Genomic DNA, 13,498 nt, shown 5'->3' on the forward strand with positions numbered 1-13,498 from the left:
GGCCCATTAGTGTGACCGTCATCAGCACCCTGCCACTGTGGGGAAGTGGACCTACACTGATATTTCATGATCCTGCATCAATAACTCCTGGAGCCGCAGTGCATTTGTGCTGACCTTTTCGAGCAATGACTGATTCCTGTGGGGGAGCAGGAGGTGGGAGCAGCTGCTATTGTTGCTGACAGCCCCTGGCTGGGAAACAGAGGCAAGGCAGCCACTTGGTGGGTCTGTAGCAACGACCCGCAGCCCTGCCCTGTGCTGGGACCCTGCAGGGCTGCCTGCTGGGAGTTACGGGCCGATGGCCATCTCCCATCTCCCACCTTCTGGCCTTGGCAGATGCTGGGCCTCCCCCTGGAGTCTCTCCTCATTTCAGGCATCCTCTGCACAGGGTGTGCTCAGTGCCACTCCACATTTTTGATTGTGCTGTTTTCCCATCCTGAAGACCTTTATCCCTCTCTTCACCCAGCCAGACCTTCCTTCAGAGCCTTTCTCTGGTTCTGCTTCCTTTAAGGAGGCTTTTCTGACCACGCATGGGAATATTTCCTATAGCTCTCTTATTGGGCAGTGCTACAGTTAATACTGTCTTGTTTCATTGTTTAAATCATACCCATGTGTGTGCCCTAACTGCTGACCTAGGGTGCCATCAAGTCCCCCGAGCGCCCACTGGCCCACACTGCGGGCACACGGAGCCTCTGTAGTCTGCAGAGATGTCTTGGCCTCTGCAAGGGGCTGGGGAAACTGTGTGGGAAAGAGAGGGGCTGGTGACAGAGACAGAGGTCATGTCTAACTTGGCATCTGTGACACCACCAGCCATGGGTGTGAACACAGATACAACACTTTAGGAAAACAGTTTACCAATAATGAATGAGGTGTCCTAAAATACACATGTCCTATAACCCAGCAATTCCATTTTAGGTAGTTGTACTAAGGAAGTAATTTGCGACATGAAGATATGTAGCAGAGAACGTTCAATGCAGTGTTATTACAGGGAAAAATGGGAAGGAAGAAATCAGGGCACTTGGACATGAACTTCATATCCTGAAGTTACTCAAGTCATGGGTTATGAGCTTTCTGTGACTTTGGATCTGCTTAGGTTTTACTGGCAAATGAAAAATGCAGGATGCTAGAATGGTGATTATACACAAAATATACACAGAAAAAAACTAGGAAGAAGCACAGTTTTATGAATTATTGTGTTTATCATAGGAACACAGGAGGTGTTTTTCTTCTTCCTATTTTTCTGCATTTTCCTAAATGTATTTATTACGTGTGTGCTGCATTTATTTATTTATTTATTTATTTATTTATTTATTTATTTTATTTATTTAGAGACGGAGTTTCGCTCTGTCACCCAGGCTGGAGTACAGTGGCGCGATCTCATCTCACGGCAACCTCTGCCCCCCCGGGTTCAAGCAGTTCTCCTGCCTCAGCCTCCTGGGTAGCTAGGATTACAGGAGTCCCCTACCACACCTAGCTAATTTTTGTATTTTTAGTAGAAACGGGGTTTTGCCATGTTGGCCAGGCTGGTCTTGAACTCCTGACCTTAAGTGATCCACTTGCCTTGGCCTCCCGAAGTGCTGGGATTACAGGCGTGAGCCACTGTGCCCAGCCAGCTTGCTTTTATAGTTGGGAGAAACATTTGTGACAAATCTAGATACACAAAACCAAATATCTGAGTATGCCTTGATTTGGGAGAAGCTGTGGCCCCCACCACCTGCTCCTACTCTCTCCCTCCAGCTGTCCAAGCCTGGGGGACCCCCAGAGCAGCCCCTGTGGAATCAGTCCTTCCTCTTCCAAGGCCGAGATGGAGCTACCAACTTCTCAGAAGACACAGCCCTGGTGCTGGAGTACTACTCCTCAACTTCAAGTACGTGACCCCTGGTGCCTCGCCAGGGCAGCCATGCCTCAGGAGATTTGTATTATGAAAGGGTGTTCAGACCATCCCACCTCTGCCTCCCACAGGGATGGATGGTTCCCAGGTGTCCAGGCGGCTTCCTAATGCAGGCAGAGGAGAGCTGGCTGTGTTCCTTGTCCACAGGCCAGGACACGTGGGCCTGTCCCATACTAGGTCTTGGCCCCAAGCTTTGTTTTATTGCACCCATCAGTGATGGGGGAGGGCTGGAGCCCTCGGAACTCACAGAGAGGGGTGAGGGAGATGGGCTTCAGAAACCAGCTGATCCACAGTTTTCTGCACTGTGGGATTGAAGCCCCCAAAGGGTAGAGACGAGGCTGACGTATATAAATTCCCAGACACACAGAGTATGTTTAGAGTTGGCTTTGAGTTCACAAAGCCCTGAAGATGAGAAGAGGATGTATGTGCAGGGAAAGGCCAGGAGGCAGGAAAGCAGGTGGCGGGAGACAGGAGGACTGGATGTCAGGTATTAAAGGATGGGGCCGAGGTGGGGGCTTTGGCAGGAGCCCTAGTTGATCCTTCCCCCACAGTGAAAGGCAGCCAGCCGTGGACCCTCAACCAGCCCCTGGGCATCTCTGTGTTGCCGCTAAAGAGCTGTTTGTACCAGAAGATGCTGACAGGGAAAGGCTTGGACGGGCTTCACGTGGAGCGGCTCCCCATCATGGTGAGCCCCCTGCCCTGAACTGGGCCCCTAGCGTGCCCACCTGGCCCCACCCTGCCTCACCCTGCCCCACCTCACCACACCTCCATAGGAGAATTTGGCTTCTCCAGAAGCTTCTGTCAAGGCACCCACCAGGGAAGCCACCCAGTCTAGAAGTGAGGAGCTCCCTGGAACCCCAGAAGCCAGTCTTGCCTCTGGGACTATGACGAACCAAGCCAGAGAAATTGCCCCTGAGCAACTTGGGAGACAAGTACAGGGTGACCCTGTGAGACAGTGCAAGAGTTCAGGCTTTCAGCCAGCCAGACCCTGATTTGAACCACAGTTCAAATCCTCACTGTGGAAATTCAGGCACATTACTGAACCACGAGAGTCCTTGTCTGTAACACAGGAGAAGCACGCCAAGTACACAATCTCTGTGTATAACGAGAGTTCAGAGCTCAGGCTCTAGAGCCAGACTGTCTGGGTCCAAATTCTGGTTCCACCACATACCAGCTAACATGACCATGGGAAAACTACTGAAAGTGTCAATGCCTCAGTTTCCTTGCCTATAAAATGGGTACATGGCAATAGCACTTTTTTCATAGGGTTGCTGTGAGATTTCATGAGAAAACCCATGGAAAGCACTTAGAGTAAGTTCTCAACAAGAATGAATAATATCGTTACCATCATTCTCTATTCCTATGCCACCATTTCCCCTAAAATACTTCTGGCCATCCTGACATAATAGACCTCAATGAATGAGAATCTCTCTGTCAGATGAGCCTGGTAGTGCCAGACAGGTGTCTAGCGGGGTTTAGAAGGGGTGGTGTGGAGGCAGTTTGCGAGGGCAGAAGCAGGAGGCCAGCTCCTACCTCCCTCCCACCCTCCTGGGTGCAGCCCGCAGGTGACACCTTCCAGAGAAATCCAGAACAGTAGGTGGGGCAGAGGCGGAAGCTGCCCTGGCCAGCATGGTCTGAGTGCTCCCTTTTCCTCCCCAGGACACCAGCCTGAAAACTATCAATGATGAGGCCCCCACAGTGGATCTCTCCTTCCAGCTGCTTTCCTCTGAGGTAAGGCTGTGCGCCAGGGGAGGGTCAGGGCCAGCAGGCACATGTCAGTGAGATCCAACTTCCTTCACAATTGCTGGCTTTGTTCAGGGACTTCTGGGAGGATGGGACTACTACTTTGCATAGAAACGTCTAAGGGTGATTTGAGACTCCAGACAAACATAGAGAGAGCTGGGATTAGGAAGAGGAGAGTTGTGAGCAGAGGGCCACCCAGACCTTGGAGTCAGCCTCTGACCAAGCCCAAGCCAAGTCTGGCTCACAGGGATTGAGGTTCTGCAAGGGTGAGCTAGGATATCAGTTTTCTATTGCTTTATAACCAAATTAGCAGCTTAAAACAATGCCCATTTATTAGCTGACACTTCTATATGTAGGTCCCATGACACAGGGTGGCTGGAATCAAGATGTTGGCAGGGTTGCATTCCTTTCTGGGGGTTATGGGGAGGAATCTGCTTCCAAATTCATTCAGGTAGCTGCCACAATCCAGTTCCCTGCAGTGCCGGACTCACATCCCGGTCTCCTTGCAGGCCGTCAGCCGGGGCAGCTCTCAGCTCCTGAAGGATGCCCACATGCCCCCTCACAATGGCCCCGTTCATCTTAAGCCAGCAGGCATGTCCAGTCCCTGTCACACCTCAAAACTCTGACTTCCTCTTCTGTTAGCAGCCACAGAAAACTTTTAGAGGTGCTTTTAGAGGGATTTTAGAGGGGCTGGTGTGATAAGGTCAGGCCATTCTAATCATCTTCCTATCTTAAAGTCAACGGTGCCATGTAACAAACATAATCCCAGGAGTGATCAGTCATCATATTCACGGGTTCCAAGAATGAGGGTGTAAAATCTTGGAGGCCCGTTTTTGGAATTCTGTCTACCACAGCTGGGTTGGTCCAAATGTGAAGACACCCAGGGCTAAGCCCTGCCTGCTGGATGAGCCTCGATCCCTCTAGCTAGCTACACCTGGTCTCAGCCCAGCTTAGACCCTGCTCATTTGGCTGCAGTGCACATGCCAGGCACCCGCTGGACTTTCCCTCTTTCCTCTCAGTGGTGCTGGGATGTGGGTAGTTTAGGACCATGAACCCAGAAAGTGTTTGCAGGGACTAATGTCCGCGCCAACCCACTCCTGCCTTCTTCCCACGCAGGAAAAATATCCACCAGCTCTGGGGTGGCACTTGGCTCTGTGACCTCACTCATGAAGAACACAGGGAATCCTATGGTGTGGGGTATGAGGAGTATATCTGGTTTGGTACCAGCCTGAAAGTGCCTTTACAAGGCCTCTGGAGAGGGCCTGAGACCCCATTAGCACTCCCTGCTATAGGTGTTCAGGATTGCTCTCTCAAGGGTAGAAGCAACAAACCCCAAGAAAGAGGAACCAGAATCTTGGAGAAAAAGGTCACAAACTTCCCAGTTTGGAGCCCAACCCTCCGGGGCCTCTTCCCAAGGTATAGAGTCTGCCTGTGGCCACTGGCCACTGCCAGCCCCTCCCCACCTCCCTCTGTCTCCTGCCCCTTCCACTGGGCATGTATATCCTGGGACTAAAAGGAGCGTCAGGTGCCCCTGGTCAGGGGACTGACTAGTGGGCCCACCAGGCAGGCAACAGGCAGGTGGGCAGAACAGTTTCCCCATTGCCCAGGGGCTGGGCACAAAGGTCTCCAGTAATGAATTATTCACCGGAGCTGTGCTAAGTGCGGAATTAATCCCTTTCCTTCCAGCTGGCGGCCTCACTAAATTATCCCTCCAAGTCATGCGGGAAAATGCTGCCGAATTCATTTAGCTGCTGAGTGTTTTGATCTGGGCCTTGTGATTTTAGCGTCTCCTTCCCCCAACCCCCTCCCCCTGGAGGCGGGTAAAAAACCTTTTAGTAATGGATTTCTGAGAAGAAAGGAAAAGAAAGGGGATCAGGATTGGGTGTGTACCAAGAAAATAGTACTAGCAGAAATTCAGATTCTGCAGCCAAGAATTCACACACACACACACACCCTCTACATATACACTCTCAATCACGTGTGAATATCTACACACGGTCACAGACACACAGATGTGTGCACACATACCTTGGCAAGAAGGATGCACACTCTTAACGCGTATGTACACGCTCTCACATATATGCAAACTGACACACAGACGTTTTCACACCTGCAGTGGCACACATGGAAGCTAAATCTCTTTGTAGTGGAACTATTTCTTGGTAAACTATGAGAATTGGCCAATAACTGACTCCCTTTGATTCTAGAATCTTGAAGACCAATTTAGGAGCCTAAGTATAAAGTGCTAATGTGGTTAAATTCACCATGAAGTCCTTGCAGCTGCAGCACCCATTCATTTATTCTTTTATTCCATGTATATTTGATGAGGAGTCACTGCATGTCAGGTACCATGCAAGGCAAGAAGTAGAATTTTGGCTGCCATTGTGGATTGAAATGGGGAGAAGGAGGGGTTGGCAGCCATGGACCTCATTTCGATTTGAGCTCACACCTTCATTGGGCTTGGACATGGCTCTCTAGTGTCTGAGCCCTTTTGGCATCCTTCTCCCTAAGGGATGGCAGGAAAGTGTTGAGAATTCATGAACAGGTCAGATGGCATTGCAGCTAAGTCTAAAGGGGCCCATCCCCTTCTCCATCCCTCATCACCACCTTCACTGCAATACCATCATTGTTCTCTATGCAACTGCAAACATTTATGAAGCACCCACACGAGCAATTGCTGTTCTGGATTTTAGGAATATTACATTGAAGAAGAAGAAAAAAAAACAATCAGGCCCTGTCTTTCTAAAGCTTGCATTCTTAGCAGGGAGTATGGAACAGACAATAAACAAATAATTCATATCAGCTAATGATAAAGGGTCTGAGGAAACTCAAACAAGGTGACATGATACGGAGTCCTTGAAGGGACTATTTGGACTCCTCATGGTAGCTGAGTACGGTGATGAGCTAAGCTGCTATAACAAAGAGATCAGGTTCCTGCCCCCTTATTGTTGCGCCTAAGGTGTTGCCTGCAACTTCATCATGGAAGGTACCTGGTATTCATCTCTGCATCCTAGACTTTGGGAAGGCAGCAGCAGGGCTGGGGCCATCAACTCTTCCACCCTTTAAATCAAATATTGCATAATGGGTCCAGAAGCCACCACCTGACACCTGGAGGTCTTAGAGTCCTGTGGACACTCCAGCTGCCGAGGCTTGTGATATTGGGCCTCTCAGGCCCCTCGTTCACATGGTCAACAACTCCATCCTAGGGGTAGCTCTTTGCATGTGGTCAGACATGGTCAGTGCTGTCACAGAGTGGAAATGCTTCAGGAGAAATGAATGTGCGTGCCCTATTTGGGCCCAGCCCCAGTCTGAGGACATAGGCTCTTTCCCATGAGCCTCCATGTCCAGGAGTTTCGGGCACAGGCTGTCCTGGATAATTGGACATTTTGGTGAACACAGCTTCCCCACACCCGCCACTACCACGTCACCCATTCTCAGAGCTTTCAGAACCAGCATGGTGAAATTTGCAAATAGGCAGAGACAGCAGTGGCCTCTCTCAACAGCCCACACTGGACAGCAATCTCCCTGGCAGCACGTGGTCATCCCAGTCTCTCCTCCTGTGCTGCCATGACAGACAGCTCACTACCTCCAGAAGCAGGCCTTCCCATGGCTGAGTGATAGAAATGGCCACCCCACATGAGCTCAACCTGCCTCCTGGGGACCTCCCTCTGCCACAAGCTCCTGGCTTTGCCCCCGAGGCTGCAGGGTGACCCCAGCAAGCCTCCTACATAGATCACATAGTCAGCCAACACTTTTGAGGGCAGACTAGATAACAAAGCCTGCAGTCTCAGTGAATGGCAAGAGGTGGTGGTCTCTGGTTTGGAATATTGCACTTGAAGGTGGTTGGTTGGTGATGGGTTCGTTTTTTACCCTCTGGTAGGACTTCTCTAGTCATTTGCTGCTTAAAGTGATCTGCATTAAGATGGCTTGTGTGTGTAGGTGAGTACGTATATGAACACACACAGATCACACAAAAACTAGAAAAACATGTACATTCATATACAAAAACACATACACAGAAAACTTCCCTTTATTGCACATTCAGTAGGGACTGGCCTTTGAGGTCCATTAGGCTCTAAAAATCCATGAGTCTGGCTGGGTGCGGTGGCTCACGCCTGTAATCCCAAGACTTTAGGAGTCTGAGGCGGGCGGATCATGAGGTCAGGAATTCAAGACCAGCCTGGCCAACATGGTGAAACCCTGTCTCTACTAAAAATACAAAAATTAGTTGGGTGTGGTGGTGGGTGCCTGTAATCCCAGCTACTTGGGAGGCTGAGGCAGGAGAATAACTTGAACCTGGGAGGTAGAGGTTGCAGTGAGCCAAGATCATGCCACTGCACTCCAGCCTGGACAACAGAGCAAGACTGTGTCTCAAAAACAAAAACAAACAAACAAAAAAACTCCATGAGCCTATGGCTACTCCACATACACACACACACAGAAACCTTTGGTCTCCTCCATTCCTCCTCTGATCTCAGCCTCTTCTCTTTGAAGAGTGTGATGTGGTCTCTGGGGAGTCTACACTTCCCCAGGCAAAGCAGCTTGGCTCTCTTAATGAACTGGTTTCGAGATCCCACAGCATCCTGGGTGCCCTCCAGCTTGCAGCCAGCCTCTTTGAAGTGAGGCCCACACTGCCCAGGTTTCCTGGGCTGACCTTGTGGATTGGAGCCTGGCATGCACACAGTAGGTGCTCACTGCATCAGTTCCTGCCTCTCTGCCTGGAAATGCACCTCCCCATGAGGTGGGACAAGTTCATGCCGTCATCTGGGTATACAGCAACATTTCTCCTCTTGCATTTAAGATTTGGGATCCATCACCTTGCCCAGATAGGGCACCAGGCAGAAGTAGGGCCTCTCAGATGGGTGGCCACACCCTCCTCAGCCCACAGCCCACAGAGATGCTGGGATGACGTGAAACCCCCTGGCTTCCTGGGAGTATAGAGAGGGTGCATTTGAGGAGAGGTGGCAGTGGCACCTGCTGCCACCACTGAGGGGAGGGGCAGGTGCCATGGTCCCATCTGACCTTCCCCCTCCCTCTTCCCCTCATAGGGAGGGAGGGGGGCAAGTCTTTGATGCTACTCTGGTGGCTTCTTTTCAGACTAGTTACAAAGATCTCTCTGGAGACCAGCCCAGAGTGAGGACAAGTGGCCATTAGCAAATATAGAGGAAAGGGCAGGGGACAGGCAGCATCATGCTGGCTTTTGAAGAATTTTTATAGATTTTTTGTAAGCCACACCTGACACCCCTGGGCTGGTCCTTAGAGAAACTGCAACACAAACCTCCCTCCATTTCTTCCCCAAGCACAGCGGCCTGAATGGGCCAGTGCCCAGGGCAGCACAGCAGTCTCCTCCACTGGTTCTGCCCTCTGAAGGCTCTGTTCCCACCCCCAAGACTCCATCTGTGAAAACACTACCATAAGGATGGATCCAGAGAGAGAGACCCTTTCCCTGCCACCATCTCACACCATCCCTCACTGCCCTCCTTTCCACACCCAAAGCCTCTGCCCTCCTATCCTCTCATTGCCTCAGGTCATTTGGTAGGAGGCAGAGGAGACAGATCCACCTCTTACCCACAGGTGCCCTTTCCCTCACCTGCTCAGGTTCTAGGTCCAGTGTAGAGCTCTTCCCATCTCATCCAAAGAAAACTTAAGAGCTGGGCGTGGTGGCTCTGGAGAGATTAAATCTGTACACCTGTAGTCCCAGCACTTTGGGAGGCCGAGGTGGGCGGATCACCTGAGGTCAGGAGTTTGAGACCAGCCTGGCCAACATGGAGAAACCCCGTCTTTACTAAAAATACAAAAATTAGCTGGGCTTGGTGGCAGGAGCCTGTAATCCCAGCTACTGGGAGGCGGAGGTTGCAGTGAGCCGAGATCACACCACTGCACTCCAGCCTGGGCGACAGAGCAAGACTGTCTCAAAAAACAGAAAACAAACAAACAAATCAAAGGAAACTTAGGATGGGGCAGGAGAGACATGAGAGTCTGTGCTTTCACAAGGCCAACCTGGCCCCCAGGTCACGGACTCTGTGTGGGAGCAGGGCTGGCCATCCCACCTCTCCTCCTGCGCTGCCATGACGGAGGCTCCTACCTGCTTTCCACAATGCCTGAATCCCCCTATAGTGTTCCCTGCCTTGGGGACAATATTGGCCTCCCTTGGTGATCATGCAACTCCCATGCTGCCCACTTCAGAGAGAAGGAACTGAACAGTCCCTCCAGAACACACACAGAGTTTGACAGACTCTACTTGGTCACTTCCCATGACAGAGAGCTCATTACCACCCAGGATGCCCTCTCCATCCTCTACTAGCTCCCTTCTAAACTTCCTTCTGTCTCTCTTCAATTTCCTCCCCCTGGCCCTGCCTTTTCCTCCCAGAGGCCAACTCCAGAGAAGTCAGGGCCTATAACCATGTCAGCCCTACTGACATTTGCAAACTATTTATGGCATCTCCAGCCTGAACCCACTCTCATTCCTCTTCCTCTTTGTAGCACTTGGTTTCTGATTCTCGTCCTGCTGATTGTCTCCTCTTGACAACATTCCTGTTAAAGTATCCCCCAAAACTGTGGGGCCCAATCAGCATTAGAGGTAGAGTAGGAACATCACTCCCTCTCTCTGAATACATTCTCCCCTTTGGTGCAGCTAAAGCCTAGCTTTGGTTCTATTTTAGTATTTATCAAAGCAGTGAGGGTCTGTTTAGAGCCAGAGTCCGACTCTGGCACATCAGTAAGCAGCATGTCTGCATCTTGCCTCCCTGCTGTTCTATACTGAACTTAGACAGGGTTTCTCTCCCCTGTGGTATTTCACCTTTTTAATCTCAGCCCATCTTCTAAGCTTGAGATCATTCTGGACCCTGATTTTATCATGCAACACACTCACAGCCCCATCTGTACCCCCAACCCCAAGCTCCAGGTCATCTGTGGAGGTGGCCAAGACACTTGAAGTGCTGCAATGTCCACCTTGTAAGCCTGTAGACCTGGGCTTGAATCTGGATCTTCCATTTGATCTTAGCCATCCTGAGTTTCACTGTTCTCATCCATAAAAGGGGATTGTAATCCCTACCAGCCAGGAACATAGTGAAGATTGAATGAGGAAGCATGTGCAGGTACCAAGCACAGTGTCCTGCAGATGCTCGGTAAAGGGATCTCTTAGTGTCTTTCACCCAGGTTTCTGACAAACATGCTGAACTCATCAGGGATAAGGACAGGGCTCCCGGGGGAGGGGAGTTGGTGGAGCCCTGCGAACCCATCACTCGGTGCCCGCCCCTCATGACAGCTGCTCCACCAGTTTCGCATCCATAAGGACATCAGGAGGCCTTGTCAGGTGCTGAAGATAAACATCGCCAGCACCACATTTGGTCTCGCTGCAATTTTCTGAGAATGAAATGGGGGAAGAGACAGACAACCATCTCTCCAGAAGCCAGACTTGCTGAAGTCCTCAATGTACCCTGCCCTGAGTTGGGGGCTGTGGAGCCTAGGAGCTCCCAGGCCAGAATGGGAAGGGCTGGATGGAGAGGCATACTGCTTCCAATTGCTAGTCATTCCGAAGACCTGCTTTAGCTCATCTCAAATGTCTCACCAGGCTAGGCGTAGTGGCTCATGCCCATAATCCCAACACTTTGGGAGGCCAAGGTGGGCAGATCACTTGAGCTCAGGAGTTCGAGACCAGCCCGGGCAACATGGCAAAACCCCATCTCCACTAAAAATGCAAAAATTAGCCAGGCATCGTGTTGTGCACCTGTAGTCCTAGCTACTTGGGGGCGTTGAGGCAGGAGGATTGCTTGAACCTGGGAGGTTGAGGCTGCAATGAGCTGAGATGGTGCCACTTGGGGGTGCTGGGGCAGGAGGATTGCTTGAACTTGGGAGGTTGAGTCTACAGTGAGCTGAGATGGTGCCACTACACCCCAGCCTGGGCAACAGAGTGAGACCCTGTGTCAATTTATTTATTTTTTTAAATGCCTCACCAACCACAGAACCTAGTGTTGCCTTGAGAATGTGAGCCTACAACTCCCGGCTGCAGATGGTGTGTATTAAGTCAGAATGCAGAGATGACTGAGAAAACTGGACATTGAACACTCCCTTCCCTTGCTCTGCTCTCCCTGTGAGCCCAGTGCATAATTGGTAGATTGAAGAAGGGGGAGGGAAGGAATAGAGAGAGACATGGCAGAAGCTTCTAGACAAAACTTCTCAGAAAATGGGAGTTGGTCTTGGGATTCCCCCCTTCTGAAAACCCAACCACCTTAGCATAGACCTCCCTTCAGTGCCTTCAGCCAAGATGTATCTCTGGCCCAGCCAAGGTCATTCATTCATTAACCATTTGTTAGGTTTCTTTTCCTTTTTTTTTTTTTTTTTTTTTTTTTGAGACGGAGTCCTGACCTGTTGCCCAGGCTGGAGCACAATAGCATGATCTCGGCTCACTTCAACCTCCGCCTCCTGGGTTCAAACGATTCTCCTGCCTTAGTCTCCCCAGTAGCTGGGATTACAGGTGCCCGCCACCACGCCCAGCTAACTGTTGTATTTTTAGTAGAGATGGGGTTTCACCATGTTGGCCAGGCTGGTCTCAAACTCCTGACCTCACGATCCACCTGCCTTGGCCTCCCAAAGCCATTTATTAGATTTCTAACCTGTGCCAAGCAGTAAAGCACCCCAACAGATCACTATCACCCATCTTACTAAGGGTCCTGGTTGAGATTGGTGCATTGAATATACAGAGGTCAGGGCAAGCATCACAGAAAGGCATGGTTTGAGCTCTGTTCCAAATAGTGGGTTGGAAATTGGCAAAGCAAGGGTGCTTCAGGCAAAGGGACCCCCATGTGCAAAGGCATGGAGGCATGACAGTGTCTGGAGCACATGACATATGGGAACTGTAATGGGCAGTGAGACTAGAAAGCTAGAAGAAGTCTAGATTGTAGAGGACCTGGGTGCTAGGGTGCAGGGTGAGGGCTTTATCATAAAGTGGTAGGAAACTAAGAAAGGTCTTGGAGCAGCAGTAGGATGTGATTTCATCTGTGTTGGAAAGGTCTGTCTGCATGAGAATAGGGGAAACCCAAGGGAAAAAAATAAATTCAGAAAGCCAGGTTTCAGGGTAACAAGAGTGAGCCCACAGTCAAACCACTGAGCCACAGGCAGGACTTCCATACGAAAATCGCCAACAGAATTTTTAAAAATTCTTATCAGTGGCGCCCCTCCTCTGGCCTCAAAACTTGCTTTGGGATTAACCCTCTAACACCACTTTCTGGCAAATGAATCATGGCCCCACCAAGGATTAACACTGGGGCCCTTCTTGGCTGGGAGACAGACCCGGAGCTTCAGACCCTACTGCAGCTGCAAGAGCATGCAGGATGCCATAAATGAGGCTCGCTGTATGCAGGGGAGGCAGCAAGCCCTCTTGGAGGGGCCTGTTGCCTGAGCTTCGCCTACAGCTGAAGAGATAAGAACCTACAACTGCAGCCACAGGAAATGACAAAGCAGTGACTGATCGGGGAACTGCTGCACAGGGCTCATTATGGCGCTTGCCAGTGGGCGAGACACCCTTATCAGGGAGAAAATTGCATCAGGCCTCCTGAATTACTAGCGATTGGAAGCAGATTTCTTGGGACTCACTTTGTTAGATACCTAATGAGCGGGATACAGGCGGGCAGAGCCCAAAGCCAGCGGGGCGAGGGACAAATGTCTTTGTTAAACAGAATTTGTCAGTTTCCGCTTCAGGCCCCCTGGGGAGGGTTCAGGGCCAGCTAATTGAATTAAGAGCATGTGCGCTCCAGCAAGAAGGCTCAGGGCGGGGCGAGAGGCAGGCAGGCCGGAAGGCGGGCACTTTCAGCACCAAGGACAGCAGCTGCAGCCTGACTAGTCAGTAATTGTGGGGCAGGCTGGAAC

At 50.8% G+C, this 13,498-nt stretch overlaps 1 protein-coding gene across 7 annotated transcripts in view; it reads left to right on the forward strand.

Annotated features, from left to right (window-relative positions):
• Positions 1 to 13,498, forward strand: part of CCDC33 (coiled-coil domain containing 33) — a 101,844-nt gene that overhangs the window by 42,965 nt on the left and 45,381 nt on the right. For all 7 annotated transcript variants that reach the window (XR_010151420.1, XR_010151418.1, XR_010151419.1 and 4 more), the window contains exons 8-10: positions 1,735 to 1,864; positions 2,440 to 2,573; positions 3,548 to 3,619. Coding sequence is in view for 4 of the 7 variants with exons in the window: in XM_054667035.2 (XP_054523010.1) it covers positions 1,735 to 1,864; positions 2,440 to 2,573; positions 3,548 to 3,619 (336 nt within the window). In the remaining 3 variants the exon portion in view is untranslated. The remainder of the gene's footprint in view (positions 1 to 1,734; positions 1,865 to 2,439; positions 2,574 to 3,547; positions 3,620 to 13,498) is intronic.

The sequence above is a fragment of the Pan troglodytes genome, chromosome 16, assembly GCF_028858775.2.
Source record: "Pan troglodytes isolate AG18354 chromosome 16, NHGRI_mPanTro3-v2.0_pri, whole genome shotgun sequence".
NCBI classification, from domain to species: domain Eukaryota; kingdom Metazoa; phylum Chordata; class Mammalia; order Primates; family Hominidae; genus Pan; species Pan troglodytes.